General features: G+C 40.9%; 1 protein-coding gene across 15 annotated transcripts in view; it reads right to left on the bottom strand.

Moving 5' to 3' along the window:
* The window catches only part of LOC149284820 (dynamin-1), a 39,329-nt gene extending 13,425 nt beyond the window's left edge, over positions 1–25,904 (bottom strand). For 6 of the 15 annotated variants that reach the window (XM_089496176.1, XM_089496175.1, XM_089496179.1 and 3 more), the window contains exons 1-15: positions 25,744–25,904; positions 17,194–17,267; positions 16,661–16,810; positions 16,343–16,546; positions 16,084–16,182; positions 15,646–15,806; positions 15,081–15,223; positions 14,669–14,804; positions 14,346–14,413; positions 13,020–13,158; positions 6,921–7,007; positions 6,490–6,560; positions 5,542–5,593; positions 4,534–4,545; positions 1,722–1,835 (exon numbers count right to left, since the gene is read on the bottom strand). In XM_089496176.1, the coding sequence (XP_089352302.1) occupies positions 1,722–1,835; positions 4,534–4,545; positions 5,542–5,593; positions 6,490–6,560; positions 6,921–7,007; positions 13,020–13,158; positions 14,346–14,413; positions 14,669–14,804; positions 15,081–15,223; positions 15,646–15,806; positions 16,084–16,182; positions 16,343–16,546; positions 16,661–16,810; positions 17,194–17,267; positions 25,744–25,904 (1,671 nt within the window). Of the gene's footprint in view, positions 1–1,721; positions 1,867–4,533; positions 4,546–5,541; positions 5,594–6,489; positions 6,561–6,920; positions 7,008–11,011; positions 11,151–13,019; positions 13,159–14,345; positions 14,414–14,668; positions 14,805–15,080; positions 15,224–15,645; positions 15,807–16,083; positions 16,183–16,342; positions 16,547–16,660; positions 16,811–17,193; positions 17,268–25,743 lie in introns of all 15 variants that reach the window. The other 9 variants (XM_089496180.1, XM_089496184.1, XM_089496186.1 and 6 more) reach the window with 4 other exon arrangements.
* Between the last annotated feature and the right edge of the window lie 1,825 nt (positions 25,905–27,729).

Genomic DNA, 27,729 nt, shown 5'->3' with positions numbered 1-27,729 from the left:
TGTAATCCTAGAGCTGTGCAAAATATTCTGCATAGAAAGTTTGGTAAAAATCTGTAGACTTTGATATTTTCTTTGTTAAAAAAAATGTTCTTTTTGATGGAAATGCTGAGTTCAAGTATGGAGAACAAAATCCGAATGAAATAAGGTTTTTCTCCCAAAGGGGGGGGGGTTAAAGGAAATTCCAGGAAATAGAGAGTCTGCTGACTGCAGCTGGGAGTAATTGTGGCTCCGGCAGCGGATAAATACACACGTCAGCGTTTTCAGAGCTAGCGCTTCTATCCGAAAACATTTACAAGGAGAAGTCATTGGATGGGATTTAAAGAGAAAGTACCGTATTTGCTCGATTATAAGACGACCCCTCAAATTTTGGATCTTATTGGGGAAAAAAAGAAAAGGCCTGAATATAAGACGACCCTAATGGGAAAAAAATCAAAACCACTGTTTTTGTGTTTTTTTCTTTTTTCTTTCTCACCTGTCAGTGGGAATAGCAGATCTATATGTCCCATCAACATGTCCCATCAACTTGTCCCATCAACATGTCCCATCAACATGTCCCATGCTCCTCAGTCACGCTTAAAGGGGTCTGGGAATCATGGGAAATGTAGTTCACTAGGTTGTGCCCCTAATTGAACCAGCTATGCAAATCATTCCTACCTGACAGTCTATGCTCCTCTTCACAAATTGTGAACAGGAGCACAGACTGTCAGGTAGGACTGATTTGCATAGAATCATAGGCACAAAACGTAAAAAACGAAGCTGGGTCAGGTGAGAACAGCGCGACCCACGTGACCCGCGCATCTGTTATGGTCACAGCTTCCGATTCGGCCGCATCGGAGGATGCTGAAGCCGCGGATTACGGAGGCTGCTGCCGCGGATTACAGAGGCGGAGGCGGCGGCTGCCGCGGATACGGAGTCGGCGGCTCCCGCGAATACAGAAACGGCGACGGCTGCCGTGAATACAGAAGCGGCGGCGGCGGCGGCAGCTGCCGCGAATACAGAAGCGGCGGCGGTGGCTGCAGCTGATACGGCGGCGGCGGCTGCCGATGGAATTGTGAGGTATCGTGGGGGATGATCTGAGGCCTGATTACAAGACGACCTCGATTATAAGACGAGGTCGGTTTTTCAGAAGTTTTTTTCTGGAAAAAACCTCGTCTTATAATCGAGCAAATACGGTATCAAGACCGTTCCCTTAAGATTGTAAGCCTAAGAGCAGGGGTCTCAGAAGCCCACCATTCTCAAAAAGAACTAGCCGTATGATTAGATGGCCAGCTCATGGGACAAGGTCCCCAACTCCTGCTGTATCTATATGTGTGTTATCCATGTGTTAACCACCCCATATTTAACTTGTACAACGCTGCAGAATATGTGAGCGCTTAATAAAGAATAAGCCTAATAATGTAAGATGAATTAGCCCCCCCCCTGCAGTTGATGCCACGGTAAAACTCTTATTACCCTCAGCCAGACAGAAGTCTGAAAATGTTAATGGAACCCTAAATAACGATTTTTGGGTTTAATAAAGGATAGTGAGCTCTGTTTTTGAACGGCAGATCTGGCAAACAGTTCTTATGGGAAGAAGTGTCCAAAAATATGTTTCGAGGGCCACAGATATTCCACGTGTTTTTACGTTTAAATAAGTGAAAACATCTAAAATGACCCAATGAAGACACTTTGAAAAAAAGCCTTCCAAGCTGACGCTCTATTATGGTGCTGTGTGTACGTACCTCATCATCCTTGTACCAGGACAGATTCTCGGCCGTCAGGACAAACCAGTACTCCTTGGCGCCTCCTTTCATAATCCCAATGTTGTTGATGGTCAGCCAACCCTTGCGGATGACCTGTCCAATAGAGAGCGGGGTATTAGTAGCCGCGGAGGACCTGCCAGGACACACGCCAACGGACAAGCTCTGCCCTCGCTCATCCCTGGCATAAACCATTGTGGGTGATTCTAGTTTTACCTGAAATGTCATATTTCTGTACTAATTTAGTTGGTATGCACTGCATTCAAAATGTTGAGGATTATTTGAGTTTACTCCAACTATCTCCATCAATCTGCTTATTCTGATTATGATAGCAATAATAAAGGGTGGTAGGTAAGTGGAACAGCCTCCCAGCCGAAGTGGTGGTGGCTAATACAGCGAGGGAATTTAAACATGCATGGGACAGGCATATGGCTCCTGAATCTAAGACGAGACCAAGGAGTGGTCTTTAACCAGGAATAACAGATAGACGGGGGCCAAATAGGGCCAAAATTCTATATTTCTATTAACATCAAAGTAATTCAGTAATATGTCCATAATCCATCAAAATGATATTATCTTTAATTGGGCTTCTATATTTGTACTGTGGGCTCGTTAGGAAAAAAACTGATGTGGTTTAGGTAGATTTATAGTTTATATTTTTTGTTAATTATCATTATTTGTAAAGTAACTAAGTCCTGAGAGCGATGTTTGAAAGCGTAGCCACCGCGTGGTGGGGAGGATTAAAACCCGCCGTTGGCTCCACGTGGACATCACACTGACTATGGAGCCACAGAAGGAAAAGTGTAGCATGGCGTGAGAGATGGTGAGATGAGGGCCAGTGGCAGAACCAACATATGGAGCAGCGACCCTAAAGTTGCAACTTTTGGCTACAAAATCCCAAAATATGAAATATATTGTTTCCCAGTTTAAAGCTGTTCATCATACTGGGGAACGTGGCATCCACAGCCAGTAAATCAATCAAAAACAAGTCAACGTGAATAGCAACTCTTCTGTGATTGGACCCTAAGGAATTAAGATGACTTGCCCCATGGTGCTCTAAAATATATCTACGCCACCAATCAAGCGTTTGGGGTCACTTAGAAATTTACTTGTTTTTGAAACCCAATCTTCCCATTAAAATAACATGAAAAGGATCAGAAATCCAGCGCAGACGGGGTTAATGTTGTAAATGACTATTATAGCTAAAAACGGCTGGTTTTTAATGGAATCTCTTCACAGGCATACAGAGGCCCTTTATCACTCCCATCACTCCTGTGTTCCAATGGCCCTTTATCACTCCCATCACTCCTGTGTTCCAATGGCACTTTATCACTCCCATCACTCCTGTGTTCCAATGGCACACTGTGTTCGCTGATTTCAAATTCAATATATTTCATTTCTGACCTATGAAGGCTCCATATAGTTTAGTTTCACCTCTGGTGTTCACTTATGAGTGCAAAAACATGGCACGCATGAACAGAAATTGCATGCACATAATGCAAACACTCCAAAAAATTCAGCACACAACACACGAGAGCTTCATGCCCGCCATCTTGTATAACGCCAGCCTGTTTTGAAGCTGATGAAAGCATCCGTTTCCTCCTAGTATGAATACACCTTAACATGTGACTCAATCTGTGTTCCTTCTAAGGATCCCCGACACCGAAGAGTGTGGAAAATGGACACGTTACAGGTTATCATGGGTGATTAACCCAACCCTGTGCCATGCGTATAATAAGGAGACCTGTTCAGGCTCACCTTAGAGGGAAGGCAGATATATGTGAATGAGACAGCAGCCGAACATCTGTAAGAGATTTACTCCAGACCTGTTGGTCAGTATTTTGTTTCAGATCTATTAGATCCTATTGTCACAAAGGACAATTGTGTTACACATTCAATGGGTTCTGTTGTCGAAAAGTCTCAATTTATAGGTATAGTTTTTTAAAAGTCTGGATAATTTCCAGAAGAACTTGCAATCTGTCTCAATTATCTCTCTTCATCTTCCAGAAGCTGGAAGCAAAAAGGACTCTTTTTGCCCCGTTATGCTTAACATGAATGATCTAGATGGTGATTCCATAACTCCAATTGTTGTGTTAATGTAATTGTGACCCTTGGGCCGTAATACAGGCCAGTGTACTATACGGGGTAGGCACCTTGGTTTCGTAGTGGTTTTCGACAAGGTGCCTGTCCCACCTTAACCATGAACCATGGAATTTATAAATGTTGGACGTCACTGTTTCCGTCTGCTCTAGAACCCGGACCCTGAATGGAGCTCTGGAGCCGATCTCTCACATACTGTGTTTGTAGCGGGAAAGGAACAAGAGGAGGGGGTATGAGGACAACACAGGGGAGACTGGCCACAAGGAGATGGGTGCACCTGGGGTCCAACCAAAACTTTTTACAACAATTCCCTCTTTTGTCATTTTGCCAAATATGGATGACATCGCAACATAAAGTTCATTTATTTCCTGGGTAGAACCTTTAGGGCACACAAGGCCAGGATTGTACGATGCTTCTAGCAGACAAGGCTATGTTACTTAATGAAGGTATTATGCGTTATCATCAATCAGGGAATTCGTTAATTTTACAAATCTATGGCAGATTTTTAATTGATGTTGACAAGTAACCTCCATTAATCTCATATTCATTTCTAGGTAATTGTAAAATGAAACTTAAACTAGGATTTGTTGCTAGCGATTTTAAATCGGGAGCCTTCATTGATTCGTGGCCTGGGGATTGGATGCCCAGATGCACGTCTTTCTCCGGTGGGCCGAGTCGCTGTCTGACTACTCACCAGGATTTCATCCTGCACAGGGTAACCATAACAACAGCAGCGGAGTGGAGAGGAAGAGGAGCAGAAGAAGAGGGAGATAAATTACTAGCAGAGCGGGGTGCAGAACCGGTCATGAGTTGCTGCAGAACCCACAGCCCGTGCATGACATTGCCATTCCGGCGCACACACGCACCCCACACATACGTTTGCGAAGCCCGCTGCCCCCAAAATGCTGCAGAGTCAATGACCCCGAGGTACATGACATGAGTAGACTGATCCACTTGGGAGATGCTTCACTTTGTAAACCGACAACATAGCAATCAATGGAATGGCCCAGTCGCCAGGAGCATTCCTTTGGTTGCTATGGTGAGAAGACCACTTTTGATCCAGAATCGTTTTTGACACATACTCCACCTTTATAATTTTATATGGAATGACTGCTGATTTCTTGAAATTGATGCCATCATAATATTTACACATTTGCACATTAGTATTTTTTTATTCATAATTTTTAAAAATGATCCAGACACAAGACTTGGGCATCCTCTAGCACCGCAACTATTATCAGCCTCATTTCCCAGAACGCACTGCCAGATAAAGGCTCACGAAGTGCGAAGGGAAATATCGATCATGAAAAGAAAGTATTTAATGTCCCTCCTGGTCACCCGTTTACTTCTTTGGTGGGCTATTATATTTAGATATATAAAATTCCCATTTTGATTAGAACTGAGGTAATTATGTTCACTTTACCCCCACTTAGTAAATTATGCCCGTCATTTTGTAGCATGTATTGTGTGCAGCTGCCAGCATACTTATTTTTAAAGATTTTTTATTTAAAATTTATAATCTTCCCTTTAAAGAACACAATTGACACCCTTAGGAGTCAGCTAATCTCTCTAACACCGAATTTTCTGGAGCGATGTTGATACATATCTAATAAAATGCAATGGTCCAGCTGTCAATGTATACCCGCCTGTGATTGGCTGGAGCACAGGAAGTAAGTGATTAGTTGTTATGTTCTCCCCTCACCTGGTTTCCAGAGGCCTTCTTTTTGCTCATTTGACTACTTCGCTGCTGGGCGCTACAATAAAAAGCATATTATTATATTATAAACTGGACTAGAAACTCCAGTTGTGTTAAATGGAAGTTGTCGCTCTTCTCGAACTCTTCTCATCAGTAAAGTTCAAGTATACAAGAAGATATACCAGTTGGCTTCACCTTAAAGAACCAATTTAGGGGTAGCTGAGCTTCCTTCTGCCATATTCTTCCCAGGCCACGGTTGTGTAGCAATGACTAAAATGTTCAACATGAACCTGAGCGCATCAAGAAAGACCTCAACATCTCTGGTCATCCTCAGACAACATAAGAACCTTTCTGACCCAAACCATATATGATTATGCCAAAAATAAATTCAGGTTTTCCAGGTTGGGTCGTACCATAAGCGATTGGATTCAACCATTCTAGCCGACCATTGTTTCTTACCGGCATCATGACAATCGATATTTGGTTGAACCCTTCTCCTAACATGGCTTTAAGGATGGAATGTTTTACCCTCCCCAAATGGAGGATTGACTATTAAAGGGAAAGTCGGGGAGTGCAAAGAAAGAGATTCAATCACAAAAACATGCTTGATACAGCAAAAAAACCCCTAATGTAATAATGTTACCACCTGAGGGACATTCGTTTCAAACAAGAAGCCTCTTTGATTATAAAAATAGCTTTTTAGAAGATGTGTAGAGGGCATCCACCATCACATTCTTTATCATCCCCATTCCCTCAAGATTATTAGCTTGCGAGCAAGGCTCTCTCCACTTATGTGTCGGTTTGTCAATTCTGTCAATTCTGCATAAATTGTTGGCGCTATATAAATAATAGATAATAATAATATCAATTTTGAGTATAATATGAATGCCATGCTTTTATTGTGGTGAAACTGACATGGATAAAGAGTTCCTTCAAGCAACAGAGAACACTTACTTGGCAAAGCCGATGAAATCCTCATGGTTTGTATTCATATAGGCCAATTCGATATCTATCAGCAGCATTACCTACAGCAAAAAAACACAAGTGGTTGGATTTATCCCATTGATGGCAATGCTGGTATTTATTTATTACATCTGTTGGATCTGAGCACAGACCCTTTAAGAAAAGTCTTCAAGGAAGAGCAAATAGAAAATCAAACGTCCAGTATCTGGATGTATAACTTTTAATTTGTTTCCAGGAATTTTTTAATAATTATGAGTTCCATATATGTGGAATTAAAGAAAAAAAAATGGAACTTTATATTTGGTAATCCTTCCTTAATTGTAATACTTATTACAAGCGACACTAAGGTGGAAACATGGCGCCCGACGCATCTCTCTGAATTATGAATTATTACATTTTTTTTTGTTTTTTGAGATTGTCACCTGGTCCTTTGTTCGTCCCTCTCTCTCACGGATGTGAGTGGTTACGATCCTTTCCATTTCTTCACGTAGGTGAGGATACTGGCTGAGCTGTGGAAGAAAATAAGCAGATCTGCGTGGGTAACAGCCAACTACGCAATTCACAGGATATACAATGATATATATTATATATATATATATATAATACTAATGATACTCATGTCAGGTTTCACTTACCTCCTAAAGTACAGATTTAGTGATTCTGCAGGGAATCTGAAAGTACTTTATTTAAGTTTATATTTCCTTGATTAACATATTTTTTTATTAAAATAATATTTTTTTCTTAATTTATTTCATGTTGATGATATTAGATCAAACTGAAAACCTGCTCTGATACCAAGCTTATTTTAGAAATATTTAGCCTATTTCAGGGTGATATATTTTTTACTTTTTTTTTTTTTTTATTCTATGTTTTTTTATTGTATTTTATATATGTTCTATATGAGGCTTTCTTCTTATTATTTTTTTAATATTGCCAAGCTGGAAAAATAGAGAAAACAACAGTTATGGTATGGTTTGAATATTTAATTAGGGCTAAGAAAAAAAATATTTATTAAAAATATTTGTTAAATAGCTGGGTTTTTTTTGCTGTGAATAACTAAACCCCTGTTGCTTTAAGGACAGGTCTTCCTGTTTCCTTCTAAGGGGAAATGAGGACAAAAAAAATGGAATTTGATGATAAGGAAATCCCCCAACCTTCCTTAAAATCACAAAAATAGGATTATTCCAGGATGTTTATTATTCCACAAACAACATGAAATGTAAGCGTCTGCATAAGTATATATACCATATGCTCTGGACTTGTTCCATTTAAATGTTTCAAGGGCGATGAGTAATTTGTTAAATAAAGAGCATTATTTGTTCAGGAACATCTGCTACAGAATAACCTTTTTTTTTAAAATAATCTTAAAAAAAATGCAACATTATTGCAAATATAAGTTTTTGTACATTTCGCAATAATGATTGCTCCATATAACATAAAAAAATAATTATGATGCGAGGACCTGAATTTAGGTGAGATAAACAGTTTATGGACTCATTCTATAGGTAAGCAGTAATGTAGATAACCCAAAAACAGACAAATGATGGCCAGAATTTTGGTCCGTGCTCTTTAAACTACAGTATATGATCTGATGGTTGCTAGCAGGCTACAATTAAAGGGACAGTAACCATTTTAATATCCTATATAATAGAGATGGCATCTAAAATATTAACCCTCTTGATTAATTTGAATAATTAATGTCATTAACCCTTTAGATTTATTAAAGATTTCATCTTATCTAGACTACTTTAGTATCTGAAGTCCTGATCGTGCTGCACATACCGGTAGATAAAGAATATGGTTCTTAAGCTCTTAGAATTATCTAAGGGAGAAGGACTTAAGCAGGACTTTCTATTTCCTGCCGTAAAGCAATCAACAAGTGATGTTAATGACGTACGACCCTCAGATATTATATATATATATATTTATATATATATATATAATAAAGTGTGACTTCAGGTCACAATAGAAAGCTGAAAAGTACTATAACCTTAAAGAACAAAATATACCACAATATATTTGATAAGCAAAGAAAAAAACAGGACTTATACATTAAGTGTACTCAAATGTTAACTGTGTATTTTTGCGTGGGATTTTCTCACATTATTACCATTATTAGGCTGTCAAATTGTAAAGTTATTGCTTTGAAGAATGGAGAAATAAGAACAAGAGCAGGAGGGGGATTGTAAGAACATTTTAACACTTTTGTATCAAATACCAAAACCTGTCCGACTAATAATTATTTAATAAATAAAGAATTATTTAATGAAGTAAGAAACCACTAAATTATCATGTGATACACAGACAGGGGTAGATGGTAGTTTGTTTTATCTGTACCTGTCTGATAAAATAGATCATCATTTTTGTTAAAGTTCCAACAAAAAGAGACAATAGATCACATCCCCTTAATAATTCCTTGAAATCTGACATGAGGCTCATGAACAAAAACAATTTAAAAAACACTCCCTTTAACAACAAATAAAAAAATAGATTGTAAAAAAAAAGCAAATATCACATTAAAAAAAATAATTAACCAGCAGACGAAAGGGAGGATAGAAACATGCATTGGGTACACAGACAAGAAGCCAAGCATGGTAGCCATAAGTACACAAGCATCATCGGCATAAGACCTGGTTTGTTCTTCCACAAGGAGGGAGGGGGGATTTTTAGGGACAGGCTAAGCCAAACGTAACCTGACTTTAATCGCTATGATTTAAAGACGGGGCTAAATGCCAGACATATGCTCACAAAATACAACATGATTGCAAACTAACCATTTGTAAAAGGTGTATTTATTGCACTTTTCCTTTTTTTTCTCTATTTTTTTTTTTGTGGTTAGGATACCAGACTAATATTGGCTGAGCCTGTCCCTGGGAAAAAGGACGAAATGAGCCACCGTGATTCATTTCAAACGCTATCCAATCATACCGAACAGACACAGCCTATTACCCTTGCAATGGAAATTACTCTTCATTGAAAATGGTGCAAGTAGATTAACACATGCCCAGAGGACCAGGACTGTTGGAAGCCCCATTGGCCCAACTGGTGTTTCTGATGCAAGTTGTTCTAGAGACACCATTGCCCAACCATGACACCATGACAAGGGGCTTTAGTTAAGAACTATGGAGTTCACCTTATCCTTAGGACAAAATGTTACCCTACTTGGAACCAAAGAGACCTATAAAGCATTGTAAAGCAACCACGTGACAGAGATGGATTTAACCTTTTCAGTATCATCATAATATGGACCTTGTATCGCCCACAGATTAATGATAATTTAGGGTTTAATTGCACTCATTTTCAGGAAGACCTAATGTATGATTGCTTATGAAGGAAATCAAGATTGGAAGCTCTGATAGCCCCAATGTGGTTTATTCAATACCATGTATCACGAAGGGCCATTCCCAGCGAGCTTCCCCTACAAGGAGATCATGGATGGCCCTGTATAATGCATAGTAAATCAATAAGCATTCTTGGAAAGTATCTCACTGGTTGAATAACACATCATGCAGGACCAACTCTCACCTTTTTCAAGGAGAGAGTTGCCTTGGTTGGCCTTCATAAAGAAGCCACATGAATAAAATTATGATCAGACACTTCTTTGGACCACAAACGTGATAAGTATGTTGCTCGGCACACACCAGCCGGTTCTTATTCCTGTATTAATTACTGGTTATTGAGATGGTTCTACCACATAAGTAGAATAAACAGTTCCTTAGAACTGCTTACGTCTTGTCCCTGCTATTAAATCCTCAAACTTATCTTGGTCTTTGATCTTGTCTTATATTCAGGACAGTTTTTTTCATATTCAAGATAAATCTTTTTTACGTACAGCCTCTAAAACCCATTATTTAAGTTTGAACATCATTTGATCAAACCATTGTGAATACAAGATCTGGATGGGTATACTTCATTGTAGCTGCAAACAACTGAAGTCATTTAAAGACAGTAAATAATAAATAAAATCCAATTTAGGTAGGATAAGCTTCAGGCGGCACTCAAGTGTGGTATATCTAAAAGGGAGGAGCAGGGGGTGGGGCTTATGAAGACAAAATGGCTCCATGCAGGCAGGAATTCCAGAATAATAATATGCAGGAAAGGAATGAGCTAACACTTTTAATTTTGCCCCAGTCTTTAACGTCACTACAATACAGAATGTGATACACATGGAAGCACAAAAAACTAATAAAATAAAATTTCTATATAGATGCTGGTAGGTCAATGTGCACAAATCAGCTACCACTCACTGAAGTTCCACTGGGAGCAACAGTAGCACCCACAAGATGGAATTATTAGTTATAATTGCATAACACTGTGGCACAAGAAAGCAAAATCATAATAGAAATCAAAAAGAGGTATGGACATTGATGGTAAAGATAATTCTAGTTTCTTTAAATCCATTCTCTGTCAGTTTACAATGTTTTGCAGACCCCTCCGACAGCAAAGATGTCTGTATACCAAGCTTATGTATAGATGGTAGACTTATCATTTCCCCAGCTATTTGGTTTTTTACCTTTTCGCTACACTTTCGGATGGTGGAGGTCAGCTCACTTACTACCATGTCCACACACTTCAGACTCGGCTCCTTCAGCTTCTGCACCTGCTTTTTCACTGTGGCTTCAAAAGCGAGGTCAGGCGTGAAGAGTCCAGTTCTGTGTGATTCAGGGACAGACCCAGGTGGGGGGAAGTTGGACAGACACGAGGAGGGAAAGAAGCGTGGATAGGAGGGCATAGAAACGATGAAAGAGGACAGAAGATAAAAAGAGAGAGTGAGAAGGTGAGAAAGACGGGAGAAAATTAGATGGGAGGAAAGAAGACAAGGTGGAGAAGAAGGTGGGATACAGAGAGATAGGTGAGGCCACAATGAAGGGAAAAAGTAGAGATAGAGTAGGAAAAAGAGAGAGAAAAAGAAGGGTGAGATCAGGAATCTGGCAGCAGCAGGACACAGCTTAGGAATGGTTAGGTGGACGGCCCTGACAAATTGATGGATGGGTTGTATGTAAATTTGGTCAAGAGGCAGTTATCCAGCTGCTGTCAGGATGCAGCTTAGATAATGGTCATTCATCTAGAAGTGGATCCTAGAAGTTGTCCTTCATCAGTGAGATAGCCTAAAGTGTTTTCCTCCCAAGCAAGAAACATTTCCTGCCCTTGGTAACTTATCTTACGCGTCCCGCCATTACACAGCCACTGTCCTGGAGGACAGCCTCGGCACCAAACACTTGGGGGGATAAGGCAGATGTGTAAATAGCCAGCTATATAGAATTCAGAGGCACCGGAAAGGCAGGAATATGCTTCAGAAGGGGTCTTTTTAGAACCTCGGTGATATACAAGATACTTAAGCATTTTGCTGCCAGAGGGGCCAATATACTGTGTACGGGCAGTAAAGATGGTAGTGATTACGTTGTTTAGCGCATGTTTATCTTTCAGAAATTCTATGCATTTTATTTAAGCAGTACTACTAAAGACTTGGATTGTCTTACTGAAGCTGTTGATGCTTAACCAAAGCAGCAAAGAATTGTGCACATCAATAACATTTATTTAAGAAGGGGAAAAAACACTTATTTTGTTTCACAAAGACATACTCTATTGTCGAGAAGTGTTATTGTACATGACTTCACGAACACCACCAAGATCAGTGTTACTCTTCCCATCTGTCAAACATGACCTACAAAACACAGAACTTTGTTTCGTTCTATGGGCATAAAGTTCCTAGTTTGTGGTTTATATCTGAACTTAAAACTAAGCCGTGAATGTCTTCATCTTTGTGATCTTAGCTTTGCATGTAGCCCTCACAAACAGCACATTTTAACTCCTGGACCCTCATAGACTGCATTGAAGTAGATTATATTAGAAGGTCCTTTTAATAAAAACAGTATGGGGTGCTACCTTGACATTCTTCTGTCTCAGCCGACCACTAGACCTTTAGGAACAACATTTAGAATAAGAAAAAAGCAACTTTCATACATGCTAGGCGGACTTGCCAACCACAATTTCTACTTAACCATTTTTGAATATCGAAAAAGCTATGGATTAATAAAGGTATAGGAGGAGTAAAAATGTTCTTTATGTTTTTAGTGGAGCATTAACACAACTAAAGTTCTGAGGTCTTAATATGACCGAAAGGTCACATCTTGAAGAGTAGATCTCTATGAACATTTTGGAACACCCTTATCATAAATATAAAGAAAAAAAACTTCTTACACACATATCTTCACACATTCTAAAGTTTATGGTATCACTGGTGGCTTTTTCATCCTTTCTTTTTTGACATTCAGGGCGTGCGTTAGGTATAGAAGATGACTAGGCCGTACAGAGCATGCTTACAGAAGTATTTCAGCCAAAAGGTCAGAAACTACACGCCTGGAACGATAGGAACCAAAAAATATACGTTCCAGACTGTAAGCTCCATGATCTCTCATTGGCTATAACTTCTGGTTTCTGGGGTAAGTTCATGCTAAGGTTTGGGAGGCATCACACAAATTCAGGACTGATCTTTCCTGGTTTGAATCCAGAAGGGTTACCTTCTTGGTGCACTGTCTAACGGTACTGATTAACTCGGAAATGACCATGTCGACGCATTTCAAGCACGGCTCTTTGGTCTTCTTTACTTGCTTCTTCACAATGGTTTCAAAGGCCATGTCAGGTGTGAAGAGCCCAGTTCTAAATACCCGATGAGGTAAGGCAGGTAATAAGCAGAATATAGCGTTACCCATCGGATTTGGTGGGATGGGAAGCTTGGGGGGGGGAATAATATTTTGTTAAAAAGGCTATGCCACTGGTAGGCACAAGGCAGTTTGAGTACACGGTGGGACCTCGATTTTCTGGTGCAACCATTCTATATATACTTAGCTGTTTGCGTATGAATATTGATGTTGACGTTTCCCAAAAAACAAAGATGGCCATGACAAACCAGTTGCCAATCCAAAAATAATGTCCTCATCTTGTTTGACTTTCTCCCTGTCACCTCAAGCCATTAATTACATCTAAGATGCCTTTCCTACAGCCTCCCAGCTCATAGCTTACTTATTTAATAGGATATTTACTCAGCTTTGTTGTAAGGAGCAAAGTTAGGCAGTAGTTTTGGAGATATTCCATCCACGCTAGATTTATTTTCTGGGGTTTATGTTATTTTTAGCTAAATATCTGCCCTTTATTCTAAGCCAGACTTTTTACTGAGCAGATGTTCTGGAAACCCCTTAAAGTACCAGGTATTTAGCTTTGGTGGGTACATCCCCCAAAAACTACTTACCATCGCCCTCCATGCCAGCTTAATGAATACCAATTATATATTAAACAAGTCTACGGCAAGTTAAAAAATCTATTTGGTGAATAAATAAAAAAACAACCTTTGGAGTAGTTAGTTATGTGTTTTTTTAAGCTGGTTGTTTCACTTATTTTATCTTCCACCATAAGTTATGAGGTTATCAAAAGCTACACACTGCTGTAACTAGGCAATGAGAATTTCTGCTACAAAGATCATAAGCTCTGCAGCCAAGAACCTTTATATGACAATGTCCTGCTACATTAAGGTATCGTAGAGACAGCTGCCTTATTCCCCCCCAGTGGCTGTGCCTGGGTTTTTTAAGAAAAGGGTTAATACAGAGGAGGGCAAAGTATGACTCCCCAGCATGTTGTAAACCACCCTTCCCATGAAGCTCAGTTCTGCTGGTGAAGGACCACAGGAGTTCACCAAAAAGTCCCAGCATCCCCACCCTCGGGTTATAGCTTTATAAGCACCATATGTACGTCATTTAGTAGAGGTCCCGGGACAGTATTTAATGAAGTCCCACCGGGCAGGGCACTATCTATGGTGATTGAATGCCCCCCCATGCACGTTTAATACATGCCTGATGCCATGGATGTTCTTAATGGCGTAGCTGATCTCTCTTCTTAGCTCCTTTTCATCGAACTCCATCTGCATTTAAAGAAAGGATCGTTAGCCAAAACAGAACTTGGTGGCAATAACATCATGGAAGAAAGAAGGCTACCATCATGTAAAGGGGCAACTCAGCGTAAGTAATTGATTTGTGGTAACTCTAGCAGAAGTTGAGGTTGTGGTTGAGGAGTCATGAAAGGATTTCCGGTAGCTGTAGTCAGATAATTGTTGATGTAGATATTGTATGAAAGGTCATGGATCTTGTATGTTTATAATATGATCATATATTCATACCTTAACCAATTCAAATGGAAAACGCTCATGAAAGATTCTGTTGATTTTGGCTCCACCGGACAGCTCATAAGTATCAATTTGGTCACCAGAACCCTCAATCCGTTTCTCAAAGTCAACTGCAAACTGCTGAACCATCCTAAGAAAGAGAACACAGTTGGTGGGAGCCATTGTAAGGGCACAGTGAATATATTATATATATATATTATTAATATATATATTATTTATATTTTAAATATTTTAAATTAAATATATAAATAATATGAACTGTCATTGTTTAGAAATCCAATTCTAATTCAACAAAATAATTGATAACAAAATAATTCACTTAAAATAATATTGCTAAATATTAAAATGTCAAGGTAGGCTTTTTTTAGGCAAAAAAAATTGAGGGTTTAGCATAAACAGCACTTACTGGAGCAAAGCTTTAGTTTTACGAGCCGGATCATCGGGACGGAAATGCTTATACTCCTCAACTTCTTTCTCAATGGACAGCAGCTGGCTTTGCAGTTTGTTGCGCAATCCCGGCAGCGTGTCTCTGATATGATTGGTCAGTTGCTGCGTATAATTGGAAAGCCCTTAAGTCAGCGTTCATATTAATTCATTATTAATTCATTATTACTATAATAATTAGTAATAAAGAGCCACCTTGGCAAAAAAAAAATAATACATATATATATATATATGATGCTCTTTACATTCCGGAAAGAAATATCACATCTCAAGACACGTTGAGATATTTTTTGTCCTTTGCGACCATTCTAAGACCAGCTGTTGAGACATCATTATTATATTTATTAAGGTGTCTATCTGGGGTCTGTGGCCCTACAGTAACTTTTCTATGGAACCCAATCTGCCTAAAGCCACCACAGGTTACAATGTTGCTTCAAACATTAAAAATGACTGTCCTGCCCATAGAAGGTTGGACAGAATGGACTTATGGACATTGACTTTGACGTGATGTTCTTCACACGCCATACCTGATTGAGAACTTTTTGCAGGTAGGGCGTACCCATGCGATCAGCGAGATGTCGATAGGATGGATGAGATAGGAAGAACTTCCTTTCAGCTGCCAAAGCAGCTTGAATGTCTTTCTTTCCATCAATATCCTTCTGGCTCCGATTAACCACTCCGACATAACCTGTAAGAGAACACGGAACAATTAAATCCGGTATAATTAGAATAACAATTTCCAACAGAAATAGGCTGAGAATGGGGTCTGGATGACAACTATCAGCCATGGACAAAAGGAGGCCAAAGACCCTGCAAAGCCCATATGGAGGAATTTTTCATATTATATACATTTTATTTTATTTCAAGCAACATAATGGGTTTAGGGGGCCAAGGGAAATCTACCCTAATCTTTTGAGATATTCTGTAGATTAGCAAAGAAAAGTATTAATTTGAGGACTCCTCACCTCTCCGGAGGGGCAGTAACTTGTTCTCGAGGATATCCCTGGCATCGGTACCTTCATCCATCAAGTCCAGCTTTGTTATGACACCAATTGTGCGTTGTCCTGAACAATAAGTTGTGCAAATGTATTGTAAAAACTTGATAAATGTGCCCATAAGTGAATATATGCAAACACACACACACACACATATTCACATATACACTGGAATGGATAAAACGTAGCATGTACAGCATGTAGATTGCACAAAGATGCAATAACGTACCCTGGGGATCCACCTCTTTGGCAATTTTCAAGGCATCGGAATTTGCCAAATCAGAGTTTGCCGGAGACACTGCCAGAATGAGACAATTCTCCTTCGTGACAAACTGCATGAGCATTTCTCGGATTTGGGACTCAATGTCTACCGGTTGGTCACCCACTGGGACTTTTGTCATTCCCGGAAGGTCAACGAGAGTCAGGTTAAGCACTAAGGAGCAAACAAGAAAGACTCAGAGGATGAAATCCAGGTGTTGAAGAAGGGGTGGTATAAGTGAGAGGGTTAAGAGAGCATTAACGTCCATTATGAGGTTGGCATACTTACCATTTGGAGAATAAACCCGAAGGTTGATTGGCACAGGGGAGATACCCTTGTTATTTCCAGTCACCCGGTCAGTTTCCCCCTCAATTTCCATACGGATCTCATCAAAGTCAGTAAACTTCTTCCCTTTGCAGTGTAAGAACTCCCCAAATTCTGCATTGAGACATTTTATATTAGTATATGAGCAATACTCACTAGTATAGACAGGTAGCTCAAACTAGGAACAACTGGACTTGGCCTACAGCTAACTTAATTCCGAACATTATGCAGTCTATGAAAGGAGGAATATCTGGACATATCTTTATTAATTTGTCAAGACTTTATTATTTTTGATGAGCCCCTTTCTCTTCCACGTCCCCTGTGAGGGCATCTCCTTCAACTGGACTTCAACTCTCATTGTTGGATCCATACAATTCTGTCCATCCTTCCGCTTCCCAAAGGATTAGATTTAGCTGGATAGCCTAATTTGAGGCAGGGAGAACCTCAATCTAACATTCACTAAAAGGTCCATTTGCTTGAAGTCCAAAGCTTCCTACCTGTGGAGCTATTTACCAGCTGCAAAACAAGTGGTCTCCTGGTGACAATTCCAGATCCTCGGGGGAGGAAATCTCTGAAACACGAGAAGGAAAGAAAAAAGTAATCGTTTATAAAAGACATCATAAAGTAACTCCATAAACAAAGGGAACATTACTGCCACATCTTTTGATGCTGGATAAACAAGACCAAGGACTGATGTGAGTCTTTACACCAGGAAAAAATGGCAGACCAGTTGGCCCAAATGCTTCTTATCGGACACCGTATTCTATGTCAGTGTCCCATATGGTGTCACTCGTGTTCATTGTGCTATCTATGGACTATTAACCACAGCGCTGCCCTTATACATTACTCTAGTGTAACCATATACCACCCTTGCAAGCTGATCACAGACATCTAATAATAGGATATCTCGCGGGCTCCTTCCTGCAGTCGTACAGAATTATTCACGATACAGAAGAATTTAAGGCTTCTCGGTTTTCAGGCTGCTTTTCAAAGAATACACTGAAATATATGGAACACTTCCTACTGATGTCAACGGGGGTCAACGGGGCGCTGACAAGTTATCACCAGCTTCACTTCCTTTTTTTATCTAACGTTTAAAAAACTAGCCTAGGCAGCTGACATCCCCCTCAATAAAAGACTTATTACAGAAAAACATTCTAAAAATAAAAATAAAATGACATCATATGATCTCATACACATCGTATCCGCTAGGATCGCATCAATACCCTCAAGATAATATGTGTCTGAGACCTTCTGTCTCCACGCTGTCCTTTTAATTATTAAAAATTAGCTGAAAACCAGGAAGGAGTAGAGCCGGGCACAGAGCCAGAGCAGTAAGAAGCTGTTAGACACTGTATTGTAAGGCAGTATAATACACAGCACTGTACTATAAGCAAGGGCAGGGGCTTTGTGATGGACATTTGTCTTAATGCTCACAATCATATTGGGGAACCTACAACTGCCATGTCTACCTTTGGGTGAGCGCTGATTGAGCCTCTACCACTTCTGCTGGGAGGCTGCTCCTGTTTTCTACATAGTTTTCCTGTTCCTCTACTGCCCTAGTGACCGAGGATGTCGCTATATGACGTAAGCCAAGAATAGCTGGTAACGTGACCGGAGTAGACACAGCTGACAACCGAATCCTGGGGTATAGGGTAAAGAGATCGACTGCGAACCTTTGCCATTTTCTACTAAGCTCCAAGTTACATCACTGACATCTATATCTGGCACCGGCTGTACTTATTGGCTTTTGACTGGTTTAACGGCGGTCGTTAATTAGCAATGACCAATAAATGAGTCTTATTTAAGAACATAAGAACATCATTTAAACATATGCTAGCCCATGCCGTCATTAAAGCAATGTCATCTTTCATACGGAAAATCCACCATAAGGTCATGTTGTCCAAAGGGTATGTAACCCGAGGGGCACAACTGATTCCGTTGTTCCCTGTTCCGCATGGGCGGACCTGCCATGGTGGAAACTGAAAAAAGCTGCGTGTGATGTCCAATCATAGTGCAGTAAGTGAACTATTGGACCTTACATTTAAGCTCCACCCAGTGCGACCAGCAATTCCAGCAGTGACTTACATGTGTATACAGTAGGTTTTATTTAAGCTCCGCCCCAGCATAACCAGCAATTGCCACGATGTCATGTCTTTTATATGTATTGATTGCATATGCTTCCATACAGGGTTGTCTCATGGATCTTAAATACCCTTTATATGGGTAATATATAAAACACTATTTTATATATATATATAATACTGACATTTTAGAGAAAAACATCAAATTCAGTTTTTCTCTTTTGGGACGGATGCCCCTTGTGAAACTTTATCAACCTAGAAAAGTCCCCTCTGCAGTCTGAAGATGCAGGCTGATCAAATGGGGGAGGGTAAGATGATAAAAAGAGAACAAACATCTGCAAACGGTTAAATATAAAGAAAGAAGGAGTGGAGAGAGGAGGAGAAAGATTCTGATTCATGTTATTTATGGTGGAGCTTTTCATCCTTCCAAGGGAACAATTGAAGCCCTAAACCTGAACAGAAATGAAGAATTATGGAAACTAGGAGTTGGCTTTAAAACCTGGTGGAAGGACACACATTTTTTATTTTTTTTAAAAGGGATATTCTCTGGTTTTCCAGAAAAAAAACTGTCCTGTCTATGACGTTCATGGAGGCCACTATGGTAAATGATTAGTATATGCCTGTGTATCCAACGGGGTCCTCATCAGACTCCATACAACCCACACGTGTCCAGCTGGTCTGCTGCCCATATGTTCTTCATCGTTCTTCTACTAGGAGTACCCAATTTTACATTTATTTACTGAACAAAGACTTGTAGGTGAATTCTAGACACATGAGGTCTCAAAGACCTCTTACTTAATGCTAAATTGTAAAAAAAATTTCATGGAAAATGAACTAGAAGGTCAAGTTCTTAATGGTCACTTTGGCTACAGGTCAGCCTGGGTGGACCTTATAGTGAAGGTGCGGGGCATATGAGGTTAGAGACTGGGGTGCTTGGTAAGGGCATTGCAGGCCCATAGGGCCATATATAGTGGGGAGGAACCTCCTACTCAACCCCTTTTCTCTCCTGGAACCGCAGGACAAGAGTCTCCTAAGTTCGGAAGGAGAATTGGCTTCCAATTTTATTTTGGAACCAACTTTCATTTAATTTAATCATTTCCTTCTATTATAAGACTTTATGGATTTTATTGTATACCAAGACCTAGTATTCAAACCGTATACAATAGGTTAAATGGCCATGATCTTACCATCTGCTGACCACAGCAGATGAGTCTGAACACCAAGTTCTCATCAACATTGAAGCCATTGACGTTCCTGCGTTTGAGCCGGTAGATTCTGTCTAACAAGATGCTGATGCATGTTCCGGCCAGGCCTCAGCAAATGATATTACTGCCCAGCTGACTGTCATTACACGGAAAGCTGAAGAACTGCAGAAATAATTCAGTAATTCATCAACCATAGCTGCCAACTGTCCCTTGTCTAAGTGTCCTGCATGTCACAGCATGTAAGGCATGTAAAAGATTATAGAAAATGTATTTTATTTACAAAATGTAATTTCTAAACACATTTTTCAATATATACTTTCATACCTCCCAACTTCTACTTCTGAATCGGGAAGCCAAGGGGCAGAGCTAGGGAGGTAGAGTGTCAGCGCAGGCACACAATGCTGCGCAGTGCTAGAGGGTAATACAGTGAGGGAGTGTAAACATGCACGGGATGGGTATATGGCTCCTGAATCTAAGACGGGACCGAGGAGTGAGTACGGTCTTCATCAGGAAAAATGGGCACTGGGTGTAGGGTGATTTAATGTGTGTGTGTGTGAATGTATATGTGTGTGTGAATGTATGTGTGTGTATATGTGTGTGTATATGTGTGTGTGTATGTGTGTGGCGATGTATGTGTGTGTGAATGTATGTGTGTGCAAGTATGTGTGAATGTATGTGTGTGTATGAGTGTGTGTATGTTTACAAATGGAAACTGTAACTCGTCATGCATAGGCAAAGTAAAAACTGGAAGGACCCTCCCAATTAGGTAAACCTTGCATGCCGTGTTTAAAAACCCAACAGTGATGAGAGCTGCAAGCCATTGAGTATCAATCTGTCACAACCTCGGCTTCATGTAAATAACATGGAGGGTGAGTGCAGATCATGCGTTCAGATGACTGAGTGTACCACTGTTAAATTACCCAGAATTCCCTTTGCTTCATTTAAAATAAGCCTTTAATAAGCCCCGGGTTAAAATGTACACATCAACCATGTCATATTTGGCACATATACTGCAAGCAGCCCCAAGCATTCACTGCTTGCTAACCGTTGCCCACACATTTCGCTGTTACACGACTAACAGAAACATGTCTTTCTATGTTTCACCCCTGTGATCACTATATATTTTTAAACATTTCCCAGAGGGTGGTTCATAAGTGGAACAGCCTCCAAGCAGAAGTGGTAGAGGTTAATACAGTGAGGGTATTAAACAAGCATGGAGTAGGCATTTGGCTCCTGAAACGAGACGAGACCAACCACCGATTAAGCGGGTGACTAGACGGGGGCCGAATGGGGCCTATCTGCTGGCAGGTTCTGTCTTTCTATGTAAGGGCAGTTAAAGCCCTGTGGGGTAAGTTAAGGGTGGTTAAAAATAAATGGTATAAACCACAAAAGGAACTGGAGTAATGAAAACGCAGACAGTTTCCCAGAGGCATATTCACTAAACGACTGGATTACGGTAGTTGATGAGACGAATCAATGTATCTCTCCGCATTGTTACCGTCCATGCGCAGGCTTCCCAAGGGTTCTACTTAGCATTTGCATGGCCGGGAAGTTCTTCTGTTCAATCAGCGCACATAAACGGATAGGAAATTGATATATATATTTTCTATACTATACCATAATATATATAGTCCGAATGTATTAAATGAGCCAATTTTTGTATTAAATCATTATGGAATTTATTACAGACAGGGGGCATTAGTGGCAGGCACAGCTAATGTAAATCTGAGCCCCCCCACCGCCCAAAAACATGCCCCAAAGGTGCTCCAGGGGCCGTCCGTCTGCACTACGTAGAATCCATAGGTGCTTTTTTTTTTCTCGATATGTAATATTTTGAGTAAAAGCTGCCTTTAACGTGTTAATTTGGTACGGGGCTTTATGAGATGCTAGACCAGCACCCCCTCAATCAGCCACCAGTCGGCCAATCACGTGGGCTCTTTTAAGGCTCCAGGGAGAGGCTACCTTCCTCCTTCCCAGAAATTGATGGGGGTGAAAACCATCAGTTGCCATAGCAACTAGCTAGCAAAGTAGAGAGGGCTGTGATACTGTCATTATAAATAACTGTCACGGCAACACAGCAAGGGTGCGAATGGAAGCTTGGAGAATGCAGTTAGATGGGGAGGAGAGCAGAGGAAATCAGAAGGAGAGAGACAGGTAGTGGAGTAATAAGATAATATTAGTACCAGATGTCGCCGTAAACCGGAGATGGTTATGGCAAATGCATGGTTCAGGGTCGTGCTATGACCACTGGGTCTGTGCAGGGCTTTTGTTAGGCTTTACTGGTTAAAAGGACCATATGGCCACTTAAAATAACTGGGAGAGTAAATGCTGACGGCCTTCTGTCCCCCGACAGCCACTTGTCATTGGCATAATACGGGGAACAATCTCATAGATCAATGATAATGTCCACTAAACGATGGCCGCTCTTTAGTAGGACCAGTTTCGGGCCCTGTCTGTATTTGCCCAGCGCAGACACATTAGCCTACCTAACACGCTAACACCAAAAGGGAAGGGTGAGCGTCTCTGCAGGGAATGAGGAGGCCTCGGAGACTCCATAAAGTCCAGCGGACCTGGTTCCTCAAGATGCAAAGATATTGGTCCATCTCACAGCTAAATGGAAAGTCTCGGGGCCTTTGTGCGGGTCTTTCCACCTAGAACATGTTGTCGTGAGGTGGCCGACGCATGTGACACCTGCCATGAGGTGTGAAGGATCTGCAAACAGTGACAATGACGCACAGCAAAGCGTGACAAAAATCACCGGCACCGGAGACAAAAGATTCTTTTGTGAGGAATAAACACAGGGAGGGGTAGATCGTGTTTGCCTATATCCGTGTGTGTTTAGCTGTAGGTGAGATCATGTATGTACAGTGCATGATCAGCAACAAACTTCCCAAGTGTCCTGGTTGAAGAAGAACAGTCCCTCATTGGAGCCCAAATCCCTGATGCCCCCTCTTTTCTAGGAGGTCAGAATGTTTGCTGGGTATGAAGGTATTGCAGGGTTCTACAGCCTTTAAAAGCCCCGATAATGGGTATAGAAACAGCAGATATCAATATAAAAATATTATAAATTATGTAAACGAAACGCTCTCCTTAAACAGCTTAGTAAACCCCCAAGCCAAGCCTCTGACCGCATCCCTTATATCGAGAGCCCTCTTCGGCCATTGGAGACGTTGGGATTCGTGCCATAAGTGTGCGGTTGAGCTGAATGTCATTAGCCCTCTGAGTGTGTAGAATGCCCTGGGTTGTGATTTCTCAGGTGTGTGTCTATATAATATACAATATATATATATATATATGATAACTAAATCTCGACAATCTGGTAACCACCAAGTTCATCATGGTGGGCTACCTCCACTTATCTCCACATCTGATCCTTCTCCCCGCGCAGATGCACTTAACAGGTACTTCTAATTCACCAGGTTCTTGATTCATTGATACTTATGGGATCCCAACGCATTTTGCCAAAACCATTTGGCTTTGTCAAAGCAATGTCATAGGTCTGTGTGTCCAAAAACCTGCAGGAGGGCCTCCTGAACTGAGCAAAAATCCTACCGGTCTACTTGATGATGCCCGTGCCTAATTACCGAACCATCACAGAATAGACAAGTTAATACTAGATGGCTGAGACCCATATGTGATGTTATTGTCCCCAGCAATGGCTTAATCTATATCACAAGGGGAACATAAATCCCAAATTACTACACAACAGATGTCTCGGATTAAAACGTATCTCCCCGACATTTGTTGTTCATACAGGAAGCTATACAATGTCTAAGAAACTTACCCTACACAAACCCTACACAAATGGCATATACCCCCTACCCAAACCACACAACCCGTGTATGTATATATATATATGTGCCTCTCTGGTTTATTGTCCCATATCACTGATAGATAGATGGATAGATAGAGGGATAGACAGATAGATAGATAGATAGATAGATAGATAGATAGATAGATAGATAGATAGATAAATAGATAGATAGATAGATAGATAGATCATGGATGGATAGATGGATAGATAGAGGGATAGATAGATAGATAGATAGATAGATAGATAGATAGATAGATAGATAGAGGGATAGACAGATAGATAGATAGATAGATAGATAGATAGATAGATAGATAGATAGATAGATAGACAGATAGATAGATAGATAGATAGATAGATAGACAGACAGATAGATAGATAGATAGATAGATAGATAGATAGATAGATAGATAGATAGATAGATAGATGATGGATGGATAGATAGATAGATAGATAGATAGATAGATAGATAGATAGATGGATAGATAGAGGGATAGACAGATAGATAGATCATGGATGGATAGATGGATAGATAGAGGGATAGATGGATAGATAGATAGATAGATAGATAGATAGAATTGGTTGATAGATAGATGCCCGTTCCCCGCGGCACCCATATCCATGTTCCGTCACCCACACACTATAACACACAGCACCAGCTGTTTTCGCGCTGTTGCTGTCAGGTCCCCAGATACTTCATACTCACAATGTGTAATTTAATGTAACCCTTTGCTGTATATGCGATGAGTGTGTGTAACACACCCTGGTGCCGTGGGCTTGTATTGCAGGAGATGTCTTTGTGTATGATTCAGATTATCGATTTGAAGCCATGATTTTTTTGGTGGGTACACATTCCTGTGTATGCGGCATTGTGTGTGCGTGTGTTGCTCCGATGACACGTCCCTGGAAGGTCACAGAGGCAGATCCTGCTCTGGGTGATCGTTCTTGCAATAAATGATTCCCACTCCAAGGAAGTGGACAGCTCTACACATATGTGTCACACAAATGGACACGGTGAGGTAACCGCATCCCAATGCGTCACCTTGAAAGGACAATCCCCTTTGGATGCAACCTCAGCTTCCTCCATCAACAAGCCTTCCTACTGCATTAACCACAGACCTCATTACACCCTGAGCCATGATGACTGCACTGCTACAGCCATAAACCGAGTTCATGTGCTCCGATAGTAATCCCATACTACTACTACAACGTATACACACAACGCAACGGACGTGGAAGCTTATAGCTATGCCATACAACATCAACTAACACTTCAATAACATCTGCAAATACATATATATATATATATACAAGCGATCATTGTCATTGTATATGGTAATCCACATAACAATTGCCCATGTACACCTATATACATGTAATGAATTTACCCAGGTATACTAGCATGTATAAGGGATATGGCACATTATTGTCAGGTGAATATATATATAAGTAATACATGTAAATGTCATTTTACAGTTAATTCGAGTGAATCAGTGAAATATGATCACCATATTCAGACAGATGACATTGGTCCTGGATCCCTTCCCCCCTCTCCTCCATTGCAGTAATGGCATACTGTTTCCCTCGGCTGATCCTCCATTGCTCTCCCTCCTTTCTATGTATGCATTATCTCCATATACTGGATTATTGTAAGGGTAGGGAGACGTATGTATGAGCCCAGCACTGATCAGACATTAGATTGTGGGGTCAGGCAATCATATATATAGAATCTATGCAGGGATACCTCTCCAAGCCTGATCACCTTTCAGCCTTTCACCAACCCCTGAGAAAGGGACAAGGTGAATCCGACCCCGGGCTGTCATTGTCTGCATTATTCATCGTTATAGCGAGGGCAGATGTGTACATGGGGCATAATAGGGTATTATGGAATCTATAATGGAATCAATAATCCAGCCATGGTGGTTGATCTTTAGCCCATTTACTTACTTGCCAACAAAATTCTCCAGGACAGAGCTTTTTCCAGCGCTTTGACCCCCAACTACAGCGATCTGGGGCAGGTCCAGATTAGCGTTCTGACCGATGGCAGAGAACGCATCTTGGAGTCGGTTAACCAGAGGAATCAGCTCCTCCATACCCCGGTTGCCCATCTTGAACGATGTCTTCGATCTATCTCAGCCTCTGTGTGCGTTGTTTCTCTTAAACCCCTCACACCTTATCCCCAGTGAATGTGAGAGGGGGATGCGCAGGACCCCTTAGATCTAACACGGTCCTGCTTCTCCTCCTCTGGCTCTTCTCCCTGCGCTACCACAGATTGCCAGCTCAGGCGCATCCAGCAAGCAGCTCCTTGGGGATTTAAACTGCACTAACACGTATGGCCGGCAGAGGGCGCCTATCACGCTACCTATTGCTCCAGAGGATCACGGGAATTGTAGTTTGTGTCAGTTTATGATTATTATGATTTTATTTCGCAGAAATAGAGCTGTCATCTGGATTCATCGTGAAGCCATTCTAAACCAGCAAAACAATAGATTGTTTATGGGTTAAAACTGGGAAAAGGCTCCCTAATCCATAGTCAGGATCAACCAATTTACTGTACACAGTACTGTACAATGCAGCAAATCGTTCCAACCAATGAAATGCAGCCTCTCTTTAGATCTTATTATATTGTTGCTGGCAGATAAAGGGGGTAGGGAAAGCAAAACCAGGACTGGAGATTTATTATATGCCTGACCTGGGTTCCTAACCAATGAGACTAAATAATATAAATGAATACAATTAAAATATTATTATAATTATCATTATTATTATCATTATTGGCCATTTGAAATATTGGGATATTACATCATGTGTAATAATCAGTGGCATATACTGGCCCAGGCTGACTAGGCCTGGGATGGGGGGGGGGTGATGGCAGCCCCTGGGCCGCACAAGAAGGAGCCTGATCGCCATTACTTAATGGGCCGGTTGAAAGGGAGATCACTGATTGAGGAAGTTTCGCTGACGGGAGTGGGCAGTTCTGCTGACTTTGGTGAGGGGTCCTGTTGATGTTGGTGGGGCATTTCCGCTGAATTTTGTGAGTGGTCATGCAGACGTCGGTGGGAGATCCCGTTGATGTTGCGGGAAACCCTGGTGTTTAAGGGGGAAACGGACATGGAGTAAGACTTTCAGAATGTGACCCAGAGATTTCCGGTTGCGACTCGGTGACCCGTAAAAGCGGCGTTTCTCCCTGAGTCTCTGGGCGAAACCTGAAGAGTTCCCAGATATGGTCAAATCCCAATGCCCAAAAGAAAGGACAGTGGGGCGGAGGGGACGGCAGGTAGTGCTGGACTGGGTTAGGCCTAGAGCAACAATAACTCATATTGACATTCTGTACATCAAAAAGAATGGTAACACAGTGACTTATATACGGTAACTCCTCCATAGGCTTCGTAAGCTCATAGTGAAACATGAACAGAGATCTCTGCATCCACTAGAATGGGTCTCCATGGCACTTCTCCTTCATCGTGGGAAGAAACAGGTTCGGTGCCATAAGGAGTAAACTGAGAGGATTCCAGTTTTTTTGAATATTTGATATAGTACATTTGTTCCCGTGAAAATCACACAGATGGTCTTTAACAAAATCCACCCATGGAATCAGCTGTTGGCTTCTAGATCTCTGAGGCTGGCACAGCGTACGATCTCAAAGTCACATATTGATGTGTTTATTGGCTGAGTTGTTCATTATTTAATATTTTTACCATAAATGGTCAGTTCATACCATATAATGTCTGATTCTTCTACATCCAGCTCTTTCCATTAAGGCAAGGGATGTATAATGTAAAATAATTACAGAGATCCATGATCTCCGGCACATTTTCACTCCAAAGGTTGACACTCCAAGGTATATCCAACTCAAAACGGGCTCCCCAATCAGTTATGTAACATCCAGGCCAGACTGGCCATCTGGCACACCGGGCATATGCCCAGTGGGCC

The sequence above is a fragment of the Sceloporus occidentalis genome, unplaced genomic scaffold (genome assembly GCF_023333645.1).
Source record: "Sceloporus occidentalis isolate IW3139 unplaced genomic scaffold, rSceOcc1.0.p SCAF_87, whole genome shotgun sequence".
Lineage (NCBI taxonomy): Eukaryota > Metazoa > Chordata > Lepidosauria > Squamata > Phrynosomatidae > Sceloporus > Sceloporus occidentalis.
Note: the sequence above shows the minus strand (reverse complement) of the source record. Positions and strands in the feature narration are given on the sequence as shown.